This window comes from Macaca thibetana, chromosome 6 (genome assembly GCF_024542745.1).
Source record: "Macaca thibetana thibetana isolate TM-01 chromosome 6, ASM2454274v1, whole genome shotgun sequence".
In the NCBI taxonomy this organism is placed as follows: domain Eukaryota; kingdom Metazoa; phylum Chordata; class Mammalia; order Primates; family Cercopithecidae; genus Macaca; species Macaca thibetana.
The window spans coordinates 31,493,261-31,513,241 of record NC_065583.1 but is presented as its reverse complement, the minus strand read 5'-3'; the positions used below and the strand labels follow the sequence as shown (position 1 = coordinate 31,513,241).

The 19,981-nt window shown below is 53.5% G+C and overlaps 1 protein-coding gene across 1 annotated transcript in view; it reads right to left on the bottom strand.

Moving 5' to 3' along the window:
* Position 1: 1 nt before the first annotated feature.
* The window catches only part of CSF1R (colony stimulating factor 1 receptor), a 61,007-nt gene continuing 41,027 nt past the window's right edge, over positions 2-19,981 (bottom strand). The window contains exons 8-22 of the mRNA XM_050793633.1: positions 18,025-18,140; positions 17,747-17,867; positions 17,438-17,628; positions 15,728-15,843; positions 9,291-9,417; positions 9,059-9,163; positions 8,434-8,544; positions 7,290-7,452; positions 4,540-4,628; positions 4,326-4,423; positions 2,937-3,059; positions 2,744-2,855; positions 1,983-2,082; positions 1,058-1,166; positions 2-960 (exon numbers count right to left, since the gene is read on the bottom strand). Coding sequence (XP_050649590.1) covers positions 796-960; positions 1,058-1,166; positions 1,983-2,082; positions 2,744-2,855; positions 2,937-3,059; positions 4,326-4,423; positions 4,540-4,628; positions 7,290-7,452; positions 8,434-8,544; positions 9,059-9,163; positions 9,291-9,417; positions 15,728-15,843; positions 17,438-17,628; positions 17,747-17,867; positions 18,025-18,140 — 1,846 coding nt within the window. The 3' untranslated portion in view covers positions 2-795. The remainder of the gene's footprint in view (positions 961-1,057; positions 1,167-1,982; positions 2,083-2,743; positions 2,856-2,936; positions 3,060-4,325; positions 4,424-4,539; positions 4,629-7,289; positions 7,453-8,433; positions 8,545-9,058; positions 9,164-9,290; positions 9,418-15,727; positions 15,844-17,437; positions 17,629-17,746; positions 17,868-18,024; positions 18,141-19,981) is intronic.

Sequence of the window (19,981 nt, the reverse complement as noted above, 5' to 3'; positions counted from 1 at the left end):
ACTGCATTAATGCTGTTAGTTTAATGTGGGCAGAGACATCCCGCGGCGTGACTGTTAGTTAGGATGAGTCAGCTTGGGGGAGTTTGTGCTTCCTGCTTGGTGTGGCCAGCCACATGCCAAGGTCCCCTGCCTTCTAGCCCAGAATGACAGGGGACTGGGCAGAACACCCCCAACTTTTAGCTGCCACTTGGCTCATCACAGCAGTACCAGTGCTGGGGTAGGAGGGGTAGGGCTGTGGAGTGAAGAAGGCTTGTAGGGCAGAGACTAAGAGGTCCTGTGAGATTCTTAGAGGAGCCATCCTGCCCCAAGGGGCCTGAGCTGAGTGTAGTCTGTGAGCATCTGCTGCTCTTGCTGCGCCTCTCGGAGAGGAAGAGCTCAACTCTTTGCCAGTCTGTCTAGCCCCAAGGAGCCTGGTTTTCTCAGTAGCAGTGTAGCTCCTGGGGACTTCACAGGCATAAAGTCAGTCCACTTCCATTAAGAGAAGAATATTAGGAAAGGAGATGTAGAACATCTACCAGTTGGCATAGCAAACACGAGGCCAACACCATGAGAACGGTAGGGGAGAGGGGATGAGGGCTCAGCCCCCAGCCCCTGACTGGCAGTGATGGCCCACGCTCAGGGAGTGGGATCCTCAGACCTCCCCTGGATCCCTCACCTTCCCAAGTTTCAGCGCTGGGCCAAGCTGTTGAGTGAAATGACCGAAGGCAGAGTTTGTGTGTTCTCCCCACGTCACCCCGTCCGTGGAGAAGTTGAAGCTTGCAGGAGGGGAGAGTGGTGCTCCCTGTCGTCGGCTCCTCAGCAGAACTGATAGTTGTTGGGCTGCAGCAAGGGCTGGGCGATATCCCCTTGCTCGCAGCAGGCCAGGTGCTCACTAGAGCTCTCCTCCTCCGGCTCACTGCTGCTGCTGCTGCCGCTACCGCTACCACCGCTTCTGCTGCTGCTTGGCAGATTGGTATAGTCCTGAGGGTGGGAGAGACCAGAGACTGTCAGTCCAGATCCATCAGGCCCAGCCCAACCTGCTTTACCGGCCACCCACCCCAAGCCTCACCCCACTCACCCGCTCTCTCCTGTCCTCTTGGGCTTGCTCCTGAAGGAGGGAGCAGATCTGCTGGAAAGTGGGTCTGTGGGTGGGCTCCAAGGCCCAGCAGGCCTGCATGATGCTGTATCTGGAGATAGGACAGAGGATGCCCATGTGCAGCTCTCTAGGGTCCGGGGTCGTTAACACACACCCCTAGGGAGACCTACCCAGCAGAGGTCCCCAAACCCAGTCAAAAGTAATTTTAGTATAAAACCTGTGCCAGGTCCTTGGCATGCTTTACCATTTAATCCTCACAGTAACCCTTGCAGAAGGGTACTCTCATCACCCTCATTTTGACAGATGAGGCCCTTTTGGTATCCTCAGGGTCACTGTAATAACAGTCTCTTAAAAGTCCGAGTTTAGGGACAGGTACAGTGGCTCATGCCTATAATCCCAACACTTTGGGAGGTTGATGCAGGAGGATTACATGAGGCTAGGAGTTCAAGACCAGCCTGGACAACATAATGAGATCCCATCTCTACTAAAAATTTTTTTTAAATAGCTGGGCTTAGTGGTGCACACCTGTAGTCCCAGCTACTTGGGAGGCTGAGGCCAAAGGATTGCTTGAGCCCTGAAGATTGAAGCTGCAGTGAGCTATTATCGTACACACCACTGCACTCCAGCCTAGGCTACGAGCAAGATGTCTCAAAAAAAAAAAAAAAAAAAAAAAAAAAGAAAAAGAAAAAGAAAAGTGGTCATTTCGGACCAGCCCTAACAGACAGCTGCTTCTCTGAGAACATCGCTCATACCTTGAACTCAGAAGGGGCTTGTGCCCACTGTGGGAGAGAGAAAGCCTGACCCTGGAACATTTTGGACAGGGAAAGATCAGGGCCACACGGCCTTCCATCCCGTTCCAGTGAAAGCCTGGGGTGTCCTTTTCCCTCCCTGGGATCCCTTCGCTTACATATTCTTTGGGGCAAATGCAGGCTGGGCCATTTGGTATCCATCCTTCACCAGTTTATAGAACTTGCTGTTCACCAGGATGCCAGGGTAGGGATTCAGCCCTGCAAAGGCCGAGATCAGGTAAGAGGCCATGCCTGTTGTCCTCTCCCCGTTCCCGCACACCCACACACATCTTAGACTGGGTTTGAGGGGTCCTACTTGACAACACTGCAACAGCAGCTGCTCTTATCCACTGTGTGGCAGGCTTAGGCTTTAGGAACGTGTGAGCCTCCAGCCAGGCCTTATCACGCCAAACAAGAATTCTTGCACAGGCTTTGGGATCAGTAAAACCAAAGCTTCAGTTGTGTATCGTTAAAGTGGGGACAGTCGGGTGGTTATGAGGGTGCTGGAGCAGGGTATTTGAGAACTGGGGACAAGTCCTCAGGAAATGGGAGTTCTTTCTACTAGAGCCTAGTAGTAGAGAGCTGCATCTTCAAGGGTCTGTAGATTTCAGGCAAAGGAGGGAAACAGTGACAAAGGAGGGTAACAGGTAGCAGCAACTGAGCAGAGACAAATGAGGGAAGAGCCAGAAAGGAGCGCCTGTCAGGGGCAGGGGGTCTGCCCCGCCCTGCAGAAACTGCAATGCTGGGTTTGGAGACCCTTGCCCATTCCTGCACTCTCACAATCCTTGTTGTGTCCTGGGCACCAAACATCTTTGTCCACCAGTGGGGCAACCAGAGGAGCCAGCCCTAGGCTCTGCCTGGAGTGGGCCCAGTGGCTCACCAAGTGAGAAGATCTCCCAGAGGAGGATGCCATAGGACCAGACGTCGCTCTGAACCGTGTAGACACAGTCAAAGATGCTCTCTGGGGCCATCCACTTCACAGGCAGGCGGGCCTGGGATAACAGTCCCCAGTTATTTTGGGCCCTGACTCTTCACCCCCTCCTCAGCCTGGCCCAAGCCCTCCCAGCACTTACATTGCCCTTGACGATGTAGTTGGAGTCATTCATGATGTCCCTAGCCAGCCCGAAGTCCCCAATCTTGGCCACATGCCCATTGGTCAACAGCACATTTCGCGCTGCCACATCCCGGTGGATGCACTGAGGGAAAGCACTGCAGGGTTAGTCTTGGGCCGTCTCCTACCTTAACCTGAGGTGAGGAGGATGGCAGGGAGGGCCCCAGATGGCTTTGGGGTCCCTGTTGGAATAGACATCAGTTTTGGTCCTTTACCATAAACCCTTGTCTATACCTTCTACCAGGGCCCAGGATCTAAGAACGTGTAGCATGGTCTGATCATTTAATGCTTAGAAACCGCCATTACCCTGAGCAGCCATGGCCCTTCTCGCGCTTTGTCCTCTGAGTGGTCCGCTCAGGCCCCAGAAGCAGAGGGCTTCTGTGCAGAGCAGTAGTCTCCAAACCCTACCATTATTTCTGATCATAGCAGCTGCTGTCTGCCAGGCCCTTCCCTAAACTCTGCACACACTGAACCCTTTTTTTTTTTTTTCAAACATTGTTACACCCATTTTTATAGGTGTAGAAACAGGCACAGAATTTAAATAGTTGCTTAAAGTCACAGAGCAGGTGGCAGAGCCAGCAATCAAACCACTGACTCCCAAATCTGTTCTAAGGAAGATGGCAAGAACTCCCATTCCCTGGCACTTCTTCCTAGGCTGAGTGCACTTTATACATTATCTAATATCCTCAAAATTCTATGAGGAAGCTTCCATTATCCCCACCAGACCATGTGCTTCATGAGCAGGGACCACTGTTGTCTTTTATACACTATTTAGCAAAAACAAATGAAAAAAGCCTGGTACTGGGCCAGGCGCGGTGCCTCATGCCTGTAATCCCAGCACTTTGGGAGGACGAGGCGGGCGGATCATGAGGTCAGGAGATCAAGGCCATCCTGGCTAACACGGTGAAACCCCATCTGTACTAAAAATACAAAAAAGTAGCCGGGCGTGGTAGCGGACGCCTGTAGTCCCGGCTACTCGGGAGGCTGAGGCAGGAGAATGGCGTGAACCTGGGAGGTGGAAGTTGCAGTGAGCCGAGATTGCGCCACTGCACTCCAGCCTGGGCAACAGAGCGAGACTCAGTCTCAAAAAAAAAAAAAAAAAAAGCCTGGTACCCTTTTTCATCTTCACACTGGGGACACAGGTGCCCAGCCCCGGAGCTCCAGCCCTGGACACAGCTTTCTCCCACTCACCCTTGCAGCTGCTGCCCAAATGACTCTCGCACTCTGTCTCCTCCCCTACCCCGTGCCCCCAAGTTCCCCTTTCCCCTTTCCTCCTCCCCATCGTCACTCATTCAGCCTCCCCAGAACACAGACCTGGGTGGCTACGAGCCAGGGCCAGGTTCCTACTCACATTCTTGGAAGCGAGGAAGGCCATGCCCTGGGCTACTTGGCTGGAGAAGTGAAGCAGGTCCCAGAGCTCCAGGGGCCGTCCATCCTCCTTGTCCAGGTCTAGAGTGGGAAGAGGCATCAGGGCAGCCCTGCCACACTCCCCACCCCTCACCCCAGCAGCCCCTTCTCCTTTTCCCTTATCAAGCAAATGGGGCCTGGCCCTGAGGCCTCCTCACCTTGCTCTGAGAAGGAGTCATTTGAAGAAGTAGAGACAGGTCTCATCTCCACATAGGTGTCCACACCCTGGCTGGAGAAGCCACTGTCCCTACGTAGGAGAGAGGGTTGGAGGGCAGGGGTCAGTCCCCATCACTGCACTGCTCAGCTCAGGCCTTGACCACCTGCCATCCCATGGTCAACTGGAACCTCCCTTTGTGTACACTCCATCTGGTCTCTGCTTGGCTGGCCCGGGTGAGGGAGCTTACAACCCATTCTGGTTTGGGGCAGCTCTGCCTGCGAGAAAGTTCTTCACTGTTCCTAATGCCAATCTGCCCCTGAGATTTTCCTCCTAGCCCTTGCTCTACCCTCAAGGGCCACAGAGAAGTTAGAGTCCTCTTCCCCATAATAGCCCTACTAGAATCGGGGCATATCCTAGGGCCCCTTGAGTCCTCTCTAGACAGTGCCTCTCACCCCTGGCTTCACATTAAAATCACTTCGGGAGCTTTTAGGACCAGGCTAATTACTAATACTTCAGAAACTCTAGGGGCAAAACAGTCATTCACAGATTTAAATCTCCCCAGGGGATCACAAAAGTACCGTCTAAGCTGAGGCCCACTGGTCTAGGTCTAGAGCAGTGCTGCTTAAACACCAGTTCATGTGCAGGTAAATCACCCCGGGAATCTGCAATGCAGATTTTGAATCAGCAGGCCTGGGTGGGTGGGCCTGAGGTGGTGCACTTCCAGCAGTCCTCAAGAGATGCTGGCCGGGCGCGGTGGCTCAAGCCTGTAATCCCAGCACTTTGGGAGGCCGAGACGGGCGGATCACGAGGTCAGGAGATCGAGACCATCCTGGCTAACACAGTGAAACCCCGTCTCTACTAAAAAATACAAAAAACTAGCCGGGCGAGGTGGCGGGCGCCTGTAGTCCCAGCTACTCGGGAGGCTGAGACAGGAGAATGGCGTAAACCCGGGAGGCGGAGCTTGCAGTGAGCCAAGATCCGGCCACTGCGCTCCAGCCTGGGCGACAGAGCAAGACTCTGTCTCAAAAAAAAAAAAAAAAAAAAAAAGAGATGCCTATGAGAGCACACGGGGTAGAGAATTTGAGAAGCACTACTGTAGATTGAAGCACTACTGCTCCTAACGTTCCAACCAGATAGGATTTCTCTCTCCCTTCTGTCCCGTCTGCACTAGGGATGTATACCTTGACAATGTCCATATTCTAGTGTTCCCAGAAGGAGAAACCAATGTTTTCTTTATAATCTGACCGTGGCAAAATCTTCCACTCCCTTGTTGTAGAAACTATACTTCTGTTAACAGCCTGGGATCCTTTTACAGGCCATTTGCCTTTGAAATTCCCCACTCTGGGAATACTTTCCCCATCTGCGTATTTGAAGACGGAAGCTAATACTTTCCTTTGGTGCTCATTTTGATGTGATCTTCAGAGGCCTAGTGTGTGCCACCCTCATAGAAGTGTCAGAGAATCAGAAGAGGAAGTGATGCTGCCAGGCCCCCATTTTTAGGACCCTGGGTGAAGACAGGGCCTCCTTCTCTTTTGCCTCCTGGGGCATGGCAGCTGACAGTATCTAGGATGAGGGCACAGTGTACACCCTTCTTGTTCTGATCCTGTCCTGGCCCCACAAGCCCCTGAGACAGAGGCCTCCAGGACAGCAGTGTGGCTTGGGTGACTCCTGGACTGGAAGTCAAGAGAGCAGGATTTTAGTCCAGGCTCCACCTCTGCCCCTGACTCATGTGTGACATTAATCTCCCCACTTCCTCTCTTTGGTTCCCCATGTGACTCTGTCTGTCGGATGGCTCTGTTCCGGATGGCTTCCAGGAATCACAGCACCACAGAACAACAGAGCCGGAAAGACCCTGAGAGGTTCAACACTGACAGCTTGGCTGGGGAAACAGGTCCAAGTGGGCCGGGGACCTGGCCACAATCATGCTGTTTTGTCTCCTGTCATCCAACAGTTAACACACCCTGTCCCCACTCCCCCATGGGAATGTGGGACACTGATATTGGCTGCTTCTAGTTGGAACAGGTGCTCTGCATCGCCAGCACGGGCTATGGGCGAAAGAGGAGACTTCTCCCCACATCTGTCCATCTCTCTTTTTTTTTTTTTTGAGACGGAGTTTCATTCTTGTTGCCCAGGCTGGAGTGCAATGGTGTGATCTTGGCTCACAGCAACCTCTGCCTCCCAGGGTTCAAGCGATTCTCCTGCCTCAGCCTCCTGAGTAGCTGGGATTACAGGCATGCGCCACCACGCCCGGCTAATTTTGTATTTTTAGTAGAGACAGGGTTTCACCATGTTGGTCAGGCTGGTCTCAAACTCCTGACCTCAGGTGATCCACCCACCTTGGCCTCCCAAAGTGCTGGGATTACAGGTGTGAGCCACCACACCCAGCCACATCTGCCCATCTCTTACTAGGGCTCCAAGCACAGATCTCAGTTGATCTTTTACACACACTGGGTGGTGATTTCATTAATGCATGTATGTCTCCACCAGACTATGAGCTGCCCATCTTTGCCTTCCACACTCCCAGAACATGGTAGATGTTCAAATATTTGTTGAATGAAGGGGAAAAGGAGTAGAGAAACAGAGGTGCCCATAAAACCTGTGGGTGGCTACTTCCCATGACACAGGTGGCAGGTGAGGGCCGCATAGCCACCCAATCATTAGCCATCCAACCCCGAGCTGGCTTGGAAGACAGACTCGGGTCCCGCCCGCCTCCCAGACCTGGCCTTTTTCTTATCCTTTGCCAGGGGCTACCTGCGGACATATTTCTTCTCCAGGTGGATGTTCTTATAGTCAGCGCCTCCCTCGGGGTCCTGGCCAGGGCTCAGGCTGGGTCCCAGCATGGCCTCAGCCTTCCTTCGCAGAAAGTTGAGCAGGTCGCCATAGCAACAGTACTCCGTGATGACCAGTACAGGGCCTAAAGCAGCCAAGGGTATGGGGTGAGGGAGGTGCTGACTGCTCCCCTGTGTGAACAGGAGCATGGGACTGGGGGCAGTGAGGCCACTGGACCGGGACTCAGCACAGCTGACTTCTATCCCTGGCTCTGAGCAAGTTTCCCTGTGCCTCAGTAGTTCCATCTGTTTAAAACAGATGGCTTTGGTGGGGTGTGGTGGCTCGTGCCTGTAATCCCAGCACTTTGGGAGGCCAAGGTGGGCGGATCACAAGGCCAGGAGATCAAGACCATCCTGGCTAACATGGTGAAACCCCATCTCTACAAAAATACAAAAATTAGCCAGGCGTGGTGGCGGGCGTCTGTAGTTCCAACTACTCAGGAGGCTGAGGCAGGAGAATCGCTTGAACCCGGGAGACAGAGGTTGCAGTGAGCCAAGATCACGCCACTGCACTCCAGCCTGGGTAAGAGTAAGGCTTCGTCTCAAGAAAAAACAAAACAACAAAAAAAAAGGCCTTAAAAAAAATGTAGCCCAAGAATTATTTCTTCAAAGGAAAGCTGTGGCGGCTCAGTGTAGGTCAGAGCTGCTATCGGTGAAGAGGATGTGGGGCACTTGGAGTTCCAACAAAGCCTGGGGCACCTTTGTGGGCCCTGGGGAGAGTGTCCAAGCATCCTTGAATGGAGGCTTCATAAGAGGTAGACAGGGGGCTTCACTGCAGACCCACAGGATCCAGCTCCCTGGAAGCAGGGCCTAGGAGCTTGCATGTTCATCTCCTTCTCCAGGGGCTCTGATGTTCCCTATCAGTCTCTATGCCTTGAGCTGCCCGTGCAGCTCCTGACTAGTCCAGGAGATGGGCCCAGGAGTTTAAGGGATGCTGTGACCAGGATCCCACTGGCACTTGGATCAGTAGGATCCTGAGAAGGGGAAGATGGAACAAGGTAGCCCTGGGGCCCTCAGATCCCCCAGAGGCCCCAAGACCTTGGCCCCATGAGCCCCAAGGCCCTTACCTCCATGAGTACAGGCTCCCAAAAGGTTGACAATGTTCTCATGCTGGCCCAGGTGGCTCATGATCTTCAGCTCAGACATGAGGGCCTCTTTCTCATCAGCATGGGCCGTGGCTGGGAGAAGGAACCACAGGTCCCACAGACGGGGAGAGGGCAGGACACAGAGCACCACACAGATACATGGGGACCAAATGCAAAGACCCAGGGGAGCAAGCAGGGCATACCCCGAGACCCAGAGTGGCCAGAAGCGAAAAGAAGAAGGAAAAATGCAGACACACAGATGGCAGAGAGAGAGAAGAGGGATGGGCCTGTCACTGAGTTGGTCTTCAGGTGACAGGAAGCCAAACTGTGGCCAAGCCACGGTCCTAGGTGACCTCTCTGCACCCACAGCCTTTTTGGAACTCAGTCAGAAGCCCCTTCACAACTAAAGGGTGACCCAGACCTTCTTGGAGCCAGGAGTCAGAGGGCGCCTGGAGCTCACAAGAAAACTCAAGTCCTCACCCCTGAGCTCTGTCCCCCAGGCTTCAACAGGTTGAAACGTGGGCAATGCCTCTTGTGACACCAGGGCCAGTCCACCCCCAGCATCTACCACCCCCCATCCCTTCCCTCATCCCCTCCCATCACTCACACTTCAGCATCTTCACAGCCACCTTCAGGACAGCATCCTCCTTGCCCAGACCAAAGGCTGTGGCCTCCACCACCTTCCCAAAGGCGCCAGCTCCGAGGGTCTTACCTGCCACACACACAGGTCCCTTAGGTCCCAGGGCACCAAAGGGCCTCTGTCCAAAGGCCCACAGGCCCCCTGCAATCCCCACAGGCCCTGTGATAGGAAGGTGTGGGGTGCTGAGCTGCCGTCTCACCAAACTGCAGGTTGTTCCGGGGGAACTCCCACTTCTCATTGTAAGGCAGCTGCGTGGGGTCAATGAAAGTATAACTGTTGCCCTCATAGCTCTCGATGATCTTCCAGCGGACCTGGTACTTGGGCTTCTGCAGAAGAGGAAGGGAGCACATGGCAGTCGGGGCTGGCAGGCAGTTTGTGGACCTCATCTCCGACCCCTAAGAGCAGGGGTGTGGGCAGTCCCGAGGCACCCAGTGGGAGAAGGCAGGGCGAGGCCTGCTCTGGGCTGAGAGAGGACATGAGAGCATGTTCCTTCTTGACTCTGCCTTCTTGTGTGACCTTCCTTTCTCCAAGCCTCAGTTTCCCTATTTGTGTATTGAAGACCTTGGACAGGACAACCTCTGAGGGCCTTGATATCGCTGATAATCTGATAATTCCTGAGCCAGGAGGGAGGGTGGGACTTGAGATCTTATCCATCCATTCATCTGTCCATCCATCTACCCACCCACCCTCCCATCCAAATATATATATATTTTTAATTGTGGTAAAACATAAAATTTATCATATCAACCATTTTTAAGTGTATGGTTCAGTAGTATCAAGTCAATTACATTTTACATTGTTGTACAACCAATTTCCAGAGCTCTTTTCATCTTGCAAAACTGAAACTCTGTTCCCATTAAAGAGCAACTCCCCTTTGCCTCCTCCAGCCCCTGGCAACCATGATTCTGCTTTCTGTCTCTGTGAATTGTACTGCTCTAGGCACTGCCTTTCAGTGGACTCACACAGCATGTGTCTGTTGGGATTGTCTTATTTCACCCAGCGTAATGGCTTCAAGGTTCATCCACGTTGCAGCATAGATCAGAATTCCCTTCCTTTTTAAGGCTGAATAATAGTAGCCCATCCACATACTTTCTTGAGTGTCTATTTGTGTCAGGCACCGCTGATTCAAAGTTGAACAGGGCAAAGTCCCTGCCCCTCCATGGAGTTTGCATTCTAGTGGCTGAGAGAGGCATTAAACGCAAATAAATACATATGTAGGAAATTCTCAAGTGGTGCTACGAAGAAAATAAAGTCAGGGAAGGGCCCCTAAAGAGCCCGCCATGTGACCATCAGAGGAAGAATTTTCCAGGAACTGTGCATGGAAATACTGTATACTTGACATGGGAACGATCCTGCCAAGTTTGAGCTACAGGAAGGCAGCCATCATGACTTGAGGGAAGTAGGGGGGAAGGTTCCAGAAGCAGGAAGGTCTTGAGGGCTATGATAAGGTAAGTGGGTTCCCTTCTGAGATTTTTTTTTCCAAGACAGGATCTCTGTCACCCAGGCTGGCATGCAGTGGGGCAGTCTTGGCTCACTACAGCCTCGACCCCTGAGGTTCAAGCAATCCTCCCACCTCAGTCTCCCAAGCAGCCGGGACTACAAGCGTGTGGCGCCACACCTGGCTAATTTGTGTAGAGACGGGGCCTTGTCGCAGCCTAGGCTGGTCTTGAACTCCTGAGCTCAAGCAGTTTGCCTGCCTCGGCCTCTCAAAGTGCTAGGATTACAGGCGTGAGCTACTACACCTGGCCAAGCAGCGAGAGACCCTGAGAGTTTGACACAGGTGAGTCACCATCTGACTTTTTTGAGACAGGATCTTGCTCCTTCACCCATGTCAGAGTGCAGTGGCACGATCATAGCTCACTAAGCTCAAACTCCTGGACTCAAGCAATCCTTCTGCCTAGGCCTCTCAAAGGGCTGGGATTATAGGTGTGAGCCATCGCACCCAGCCTTGTCTTTATCTTGTTGAGAGAGAGAGAGACAGACCCTGCCCACTAGATAGATTCGGGAGGACCAGGACCTTTGGAAAGACCCGATTTCCTTCCTTAGGCTCTCCATGCTGTTACCACCCAGCCAGGGGAGGCACAGCCCTAGGATGTGGGGAGGAGGAATGGCTGCCCCTGCTTTCTTGCCTAGAGGGCAGCTACTGAGGGGGAGCACCATGCTAAGGGTTGCCCATGAGAAGTGCTGATGGAAGACCAAGTTGAGGGAGAAAGTGGAAGCTGGGCTGGGGCGGTGGAGGACACTGAGGCCTTGGGTCAGCAGAGCAACTCTTTCCGGCCAGGCCTTGGGGATGGGACCAGCTTGGCTGTGCCTGCAGCTGGGCTCCTTCCCTGGGCACCCGAGTTAGAAGCTTAAAGGAAGTGTGGGCCGGTGCTGGGGAGGAGGCTGGCCTTTAGCTGCGAGTCGTGGTTGAGAGAAAAGATTCCAGTCATGTCCTTTGCAGCAACATGGTGCAGCTGAAGGCCATTATCCTAAGCAAACTAACACAGGAACAGAAAACCTACATAGCACAAGTTCTCACTTCTAAGTGGGGGCTAAATATTGAGTACACATGGGCATAAAGATGGCACCAACAGACACTGGGGGCTACTAAAGCAGGGAGGGTGGGAGTAGGTGAGGGTTGGAAAACTATGGGTACTATGCTCAGTACCAGGTGATGGCATCCATATCCCAAAACTCAGCATCACGAAACATACCCATGCAGCAAACCTGCACATCTACCCCCGAATCAAAAATAAAATGTTGACATTTTTAAAGAGAGAGAGAGACGGAGAAAGATTCCAGCTAACCGTCAGGAAGAACTTCTAGCTGGTAGTTAGGGAGAAAAGACTGCAATTAGAAATGAGGAACTAACTTCCGGGCTCTGATTCGGGAGGGTGGACTACAGATGAACTTCAGAGCCTCTGTGGTGTAGCTTGGGAGAGAGGCTGAAATGGGACACAGGGCGAAGAACTTCCCAAGCCTCCGAGGATCCAAATCCTGCCCGTGGGCACCTTCCCAGCCCAAAAGACAGCCACAGGGCGAGGAGGGGATTCTTCAGCCTCTCCCGGCCACTTCCATCTCTAGGAGCCTCTGTGGCCAAGACTGTTTTTTCTCCTCACCACTTCTTGTTCCTCTGTCCCTCTGCAGCTGGGCTGAGTCAGCCCCTCCCTGCCCCCAGCTGGGCAGGGGGCACTGTTGAAAGGGAGGGGATCAAGGAGGAAGAGGTTTGGCTGGATTCTCAGATCTCTGAATCCTAGGCTCGTATTCCTGGAAGCAGACCAAGCTGCCTTCCGCCTGCCTCCGGAACCTCCTCTGCCCCTGCTGGGCCTGTAAACCTCCCAGGGCACCTGTGCCATCCCTGGAAAGGGCTCATGGGCATCTACCCAGAGGCAGCCTCTCTTCCAAAGAACTATGAGTGAGATCAAGAGGTGGGGATGGGCCAGGCTTCCTGAGAAGGGTGGACGTGATTGTCATGATGGCAGCGAGTTCTTCCTGAGGTCTGCCTGGGAGTGGGGCGCTGGGCTAGATACTTGAAGCACATCACCCCATTGATCCCTTGCAATGGGCCTAAGCTCCAGGTCCACCCCGACTTCCTCCCTTCCTCCCCACCGAAGGGGGCATGGAGACCAAGCCCCAGTCCCCTCCCCATCTAGGCCTGCTGGTTCTGGGTGGGTGGATGTTCTCCATTCCAGGAAGGTGGCGATCTGAACAATTCCCAGTGGAATCTTTGGGGACCCTCCTGTCCCTCCTCAGAGCTCAGTTCCAGCTCCCAGGATCGTGGTCCCTCCAGCGGCCTCCCTGGACCCTCGCTTCTCTGCTGCCTCAGCCATTTCCCTGTGTGCCTCCTCCTCCAGGGGAGCCTGCTGACTCCTGCCCTTTTCTCTTCCCCCACAGCCCCCCTTGTGGTCACTCCGGGGACAGAAAGATGATGACTCAGCCCTGAGGCAGAACAAACCCTCCCCACAGGCCACTTCTTTCCCCAGGCCTGGGCAATGAGGAGAGGCTGGGCTGAGTCCCCAGTGAAGGAGCAAGGCTCCAAACCTCATGGAGCAAGGCAGAGGAGGATGGGAGGGCAGGCACTGAGGCAGGGGCATGACCATCCTGACCCCTCAAAGTCTGGTCCCACGGGTGGACACCTCAGCCTGGAGCTAAAGGGCCTGTGAATGGGTATAGGGGAGGAGGGTAGCTGCAAGTGTTCTCGAGGCCTTGCATGGGCTCCAGGGGCAGCTGAATTTCCTGGACAGGAAGCGTGGAGGTGACATGTTCCAAAAATGGTCCCGCAGAGAGAAGATACAGAGTTCCTAAACCACAGCCAAGGGGGCTGGCCAGCCCAAGGCAGAAAGGGCTGCAGGGGGCCCTAGGCCCTTCTCTGGAATCTCTGCATGACTGTCCTGGCAGCTCTGTGGACACTGAGGCAGTTTTCAGTTCCATGTAAGGAAGAACTTTGCAAAAATTGGAGCTGCTCAGAGAAGGAACGGGCGGCCCCAAGGGTGAGTAAGGTCCTGTCCCTGGAGGTGGGTGGGTTGGGCCAAACAACTGCTTTGGGTATGTAGTCAAGGAGATGATGCCCAACCTCAGACCTCCCCCTCCCTTCCACCATCCCAAGATGCATGAGCTAACTCTGGTTCCCCAACGAACTTCCTCCTGGGACAAGAGTGTGCAGCTCCTATCACAGAGACTGTCTGGTCCAGCACCCCACTCAGTCCTCTATATGCGTTGTGGTACGGGATCCCTCACAACAGGCTGTTAATGATCCCATTTTACAAATGGAGAAGAAACTTAGACACACCAACTTTCCCATCATCCCATAGCCAGAACTTGGCAGAGGCAGTATTTAGACCCAGATTCACTGAAGTCCAAGTTTCCGGTTCTTAAAGTAGACCACCAGTGGGCTCTCGGCTTGTCAGAGGAGGAGGGGTTGTTAAAGAGCACCCAGACCCATGGTACAAGAGGGGAAACTAAGGCCCAGAGAGGATAGCGAGTCAACCGAGGTTACATGGCAAAACAGTGTCAGAGCTGGACCTAGATCCCGAGGTCTTGACCGGGGATGCCCTCAGAGCAGCCTTCTCATGCTGGGTGCTGGCAGGAGTAGAGAGCCATGTGCCCCTAGGGCTCCCCCAACATCCCTCCCACCCTGCCCACTTCAAGCCTTCTTCTCACAAAAGCCCCAGGGAGGTGTGGGGAAGAAAAGGTAGCCAAGGGGACACAAGGTGGGTCATTCAGCCCCTGATCACAGCACTCCCTTGTTCAAACCCACTGACGGCCTTGGACTGACAGGGTGGGGTCCAACCCTTCAGACACCCAACCCCACCCTGGTCTTCCCCTTGCCTGCCCCTCTGCACACTCTGCCTTCTCCCCCAGAGATACCCTTTCCCTGAGTCTCATCTCCCCTGCTGCATCCCTCATCCTCCAAAGCCCATCCCACTAATGCCAAGCCACCTCCTCCAGGCAGTCTCCCTTACCCACCAGCCTGAAAAGTGCCTCCACTTCTGACCTCCCACAGCCCTCTGGCCTGGTCCTCTCAGCTTCTGATCACATTGCACATGGTCTTTGTGTGGTCGGGCAGGTGGTGGAGGCCATGGGCTCTAGGGACAGAAGCCCCTGGGGCCCAGTGCCAATCATATCCCCCAGCCCCTTGGGGGGTTTCTTAACCTTGCTGAGCCTCAGCTTCCTGATGGGTAAGATACTGACTAGTATACTTCCTGCCTCCAGCTTCTTGTGAGGGTAAAATAAGATGAGTCAATGTTTCATGTAATGATTGGGACATGCTTTGGAGTGAGTCCCCCACTCAGGGTTAAAAACCAGACTCTGTCTTTGACCAGCTGTAGACAAGGGCAACTGTCCCAACCTCTCAGAACCTCAGTTTACAATTCTGTAAAATGGGCTAATGCTAGCTGCATACAATGGTTGCTGAGGGCGTTAAATGAGATGACGCAGGTAACATGCTACAGAAAAATACCCCTCAAATCACTATCATATACTGAGCAGGCAGTGACAGGGAGCATACTACCTGTGCAACATGCACTAAATGGCAGCTTCGACTAATAGGACAGTAACATGAAATAATGAAGAGGATGGCCACAGGCTCTTGCCTTCACTAGACCATGTGCTACTTAGGGCAGGGCTCAGACCTGGCCCAGGGGACACCACCCTTGTATGTCCATTTCCTCTGTCCTGTGCTGGGTGCCAGGACACCCCCGGGCTGAGAGAATCCCAGGTCTAGGCTGCCCCGGAATGCCGTTCCTCTCCTCATAGCCTCTCCTCACTCTATAATCCATGCCCTTGCTTTCATGCCTTTTTGTTTTGTTTTTTGAGCTGGGATCTGGCTGTATCACCCAGGCTGGTCCCTAACTCCTGGCCTCAAGCGATCCCCCTGCCTCAACCTCCCAAGTAGCTGGGATTACAGGTGTGCCCTTGCTTTCATGGCTATTTGATTAGCACCTGTCTCTCGCACTAGACGGTAAACACTATGAAGGCAGAGCTTCAGAGGCCACCCAGCAACTGGCTATGTTGGCATACAGTAGGCACCCACTAAAGAGCTGTTAGCTGACTGACTGACAGGAGGAGGAGGAAGGGTGAATCCATGCAGCCTGGGGGTACTGTCCAAATCTGGCTCACTCAGACACCTGGCAGCCCCACTCCGCTCCGGCTCACCTGCTTATACTTGTACAATAGCAGCAGGAGCAGCAGCAGCAGCAAGGCCATGACGGACATGCAGGCGACCACCACCGGTGTGAAGAGGAACTCATCCGGGGGATGCGTGCGGGCTCCTGGAAGGCATGAAGCAAAGCAGTGAGCAGGCAGGGGCGCCTCCGAGCCCCCTCCCTGATGAGGTCAGGCCTGCACACTGCTTGTCACACAGTGGGTGCTCAATAAATACTTGTTGACTGAATGAAGCATCCCCCACTGGAAGCCTCTGGGGCCTCTCCTGCAGACCCTCCCCAAGAGAAGAAGAGGACGGCCTCTCCAGCTCTGCTCACGTCCACCCCAAACCCTGTCCGGAGTCACAGCCTCCTGTTGCTGGGAGTAGGGAGGCTCTGGGGTCATGCAGTCTCACCCTCTGCCAGTGTAAGAAACCTCTCCGCAGGAGCCTGGCCTGGTGCCCAGCCATGGCTTGCGTGCACACCCTCAGTGACGGGAGACGATGAGCGCGCTACACCTCCAGGAAGCTCGGTCAGAAAGGCCTTCTGGAGGTCACACTGCAACCTTCCTCTCCTGCATTTCCCCTGCAGCTTCCCCGCATGCCCTTTGGAATCACACAGCCCTTCTGAGGGTCTAGCAAGCCAGGCTTGTGGTCCCAGGCTCTCCTCTTCCCTGGATCTATAATCCTAGTTCTTGTGATGTTTTGGAGGACATAATTTCCACTTCCTTACTCAGATCAATAACTTAGGTCTGCAGTCAAATTTCACCTGTGCCACTTAGGAGGTGTGTGACATTGAGCCTAGGGAAAATTGTATTTATTTCCTAGGTTTGTAGGAGTTAATCGAGATAATCCCTGTAAAGAGCTTAATACAGTGCCTGGCGCAGCAGAAGCCTTCAACAAAATGTTGGCTTTATTATAATATACAACCTCCAGCAGTGAGACCCAGAGTGGCCACAGGCACCTGCATGCAGTTGGACCCCGGTAGCAGTTGTCCAAGGTCAGCAGCTGGGGACACGAGTGACCACCTCTGAGCCAGGCAGAGGCCAGAGTCTGGCACACAGTGGGTACCAGAGCCTGGCTGTCAAAAGCCTGAGGATGCTGTGGGCCTCTGAGAATCACAGAACTAGCTGGTGAGGAGCCTTTGTGTAAAGCAGAGAGGGGCAGCCTGTGTTGTGCACAGGGCCGGGCATCATTCCCCGGAGCAGCCTCTTGCACAGCAACCTCAAATGGATAGACTGTGTCTGGAGCAAGAGGGGAGAGTTGGAGAAGTCCGTCGTGAGCTGGCCCTGAGCTGGAGATGAACTGTTTCCTTGCTCATTGCCTGCCTCCCTCATCAGACTCTAAGCTCTGGGGAGGCACTGCTTCCTTGCATAGGGCACGTCCCTGGCACATGGCGCATAATGCCTGCACATCCTTGTGAATTAATGCATGAGTTAGAGTGCAGGGATAAGAGTGGGGGCCAGTTTCTTCAGGCTGCTTTCTCTCCGCTTTCGCAGAGACTGCTCCATCCTACTGCTTCAGGAGACCTGCCGGGCAGGAGGGGCTTGGATTGGCCCAGAGAGGTAGATCTTGGTATTGCTAGGATCTGCTCCAAAGGTGGATCTGACCCCAGCTCCCTCGGCAGGGTGGGTTGGGGGTGGGGTGGGCAGTTTCCAGGACCGACTCCCGTCTCCACCTAAAGGAGCCGGGGTGGGGTAGGGGGTGCAAAGGCTCCCGCTCACCTGCGGAGATGGGTATGAAGGCCCAGGAGCCACTCCCCACGCTGTTGTGGGCCCTGCACTCATAGGTTTGGTTGTGCTCTAAGGTCTCAGCGGTCAGCAGGCTCTGCACGGTCACCTTCTGGAAGGGCTCCTGGCTCAGGACCTCAGGGTGTGGGTCGTCCCAGACCTGCAGCACTTGGGCCTCATCGCACCTGGGAAAAGCAGATTGTGGCTCAGAGCTTCAGGGTTCCCAGTGCCAGCATGTCCCTCCCACTCACAGGGTGCCCAGCCCCTGAGCCCAGGTGAGGGAGGTAAGTGGAGCCCACTTACCTATCAGTGTGGCCAGCGCACTGCAGCCATGTCACGTTGGGCTGGGGGTACCCAGAGGCAGCACACAAAAGGGTGCCGGAGCCATTGATGGAGGTCCATATGACACTTACCTCTGGGGGGTCTGAGGAAGAGACGAGGAGGCCCCAAGTCACATTCTCCCCGCCACCTCCCAACCTCCCAGTCAGTACCTCCTTCCCTGTGCCCTGCCCCCATCAACCCCATCCCTCCAGGCAGTCCCAGGGACTCCACCCCAGGCGGCGCTCCGCCCCAGCACTCACATCGAAGGGTGAGCTCAAACGTCAGAGCCCTCCAGCCTCCTGGGTTTCTGGCCAGGAAGGAGTAGCGGCCAGCCTCAGAGGGCTTCAGGCGGGGCAGAGAGAGGGTGAAGGTGTGCCTGCGGGAGAGAATCAGGTGGTCCTGGTGAGCCCCAGCCTAGTACGGCCCCTACAGGATTGCAGTCAGATAACAGCCTTAAAGGGGTTTATTTTAGTTTTGGTAAAATATCCAGGGTCCAATGGCCTTGGGTAAGCGAGGTACTCAGGCAGGGTGCCATTGAGACATGCAAAAACCATCAATCCTATTTCCTCAGTTGGTTTTCTTATCTGAAAGTGGTTTTTTCCTGAGGTTTAATAGCGGTGATGTCTTCATGACGCTGGGAGGCATGTCACAGGTCCCCTACGTTGACCACTGTCACTGAACTAAGCTTTCATGAAAGCTGCAATCCCTGCTAAAAATCCCTGAAGTGCCAACCTTGCCAAGAGAGACTGAGAAAAAGAAAAAGAGGCAGGATGTAGGGCCCTGGGTTCTAAGCCATGTTGCTGCAGAGACTGGGGTTCAAGTCCTGGTGCTGCCGTTTCTTGGCTGTGTGACCTTAGACAAGTACTTAATCTCTCTGATCCCTCATTTCCTTTGCTGTGAGTGATATCGATGGTAATTAATTAACAGGCTTGGCCTGAGGATTAAAGGGATATGTATTTAGGGTGCTTGACACAGAATTTGACTCTTTGTGGGCATTCAATTTAATGGTACCCTTTATTACAGAAAAGGCTCGGGAGCGAAAACTGACAACAAAAATCATCCTTGGCTGATTCTGGGAAATTTTTTGTTTTATTCTTTATCTCTATTTTACAATTTGTCCACAATGAACATGTGTTGTTTAGGTAATAAATACGTTTTTTAAAAAGTCCCCCAGTTCACTGTCAAAATAAATAAAATTTTAAAAATTATAGCAAATGGCCAGTTCTTGCTTGGGAAATGTCTGCAGCTACTACTGGACTAAAATCCATGGTATTCAGAGAGCAGTCTCATCCAGCCAGACCCTGGGCATATAGAAGCCCTCTGTCCAGGTCAGTTCTTGAGATACCTCCACCCCTTTAACTAAAAAGAATTGGACTTTTTTGGATGATTGAAAGTCACCATTATGAACACACCCACCACATGAACTAAAATTCTGTGGCTGTTTGGAGTCCGGGCTTGTCTGCCCTTATGCTGAAAGGGCCCAGACTACTGTGTTTTAGGGGATCTCGTGTTCCTTTCCTCAATGCCTCTGTGGCTTATGGACCCATTAAACCCATCCATGGACCAGCCCCCTCCAAAGGGCGTACAGATTCCAAATTCAGAACTTCTGCTTTAAATGAGAGGAAGACAGAGACCTGGCCAGAAAGGACCAGAAGGGAACTGAGAGGAGGAAGGTGAGGACAAGAAAACATCCTTGTTGCTTCTGACAATTGGCAAGCAAGATTCTGGGAATCAGTGAGGTTTGTGCTTCCGGAGCTAGAACCAGAATCCCAAAGAGTTGTGGAGTTAGTCTAAGGGATCCACGCAGGGATGGCAAACAGATCTCTCAAGAGCCAACTATGCTGGAAATACTGCCTGGGGCCTGTGTTGAGGAGGACTCTGAGGCCACATCTACACTCTGCAGAAGAGAGTTGCAGAAAAATGAATGAGAATGCGTGTGGCATGCACACCACACATTCACTACCCTTAATCAGGCTGTACTGTCTCATTCTGAAAGGGCAGGGTATGAATGATTATTTTAGGCCAGGCACGATGGCTCACACCTGTAATCCCAGCACCTTGGGAGGCTGAGGCGGGCTGATCACCTGAGGTCAGGAGTTGGAGACCAGCCTGGCCAACATGGTGAAACCCTGTCTCTACTAAAAATACAAAAATTAGCCGGGTATGGTGGTGGGCATCTGTAATCCCAGCTACTTGGGAGGCTGAGGCAGGAGAATC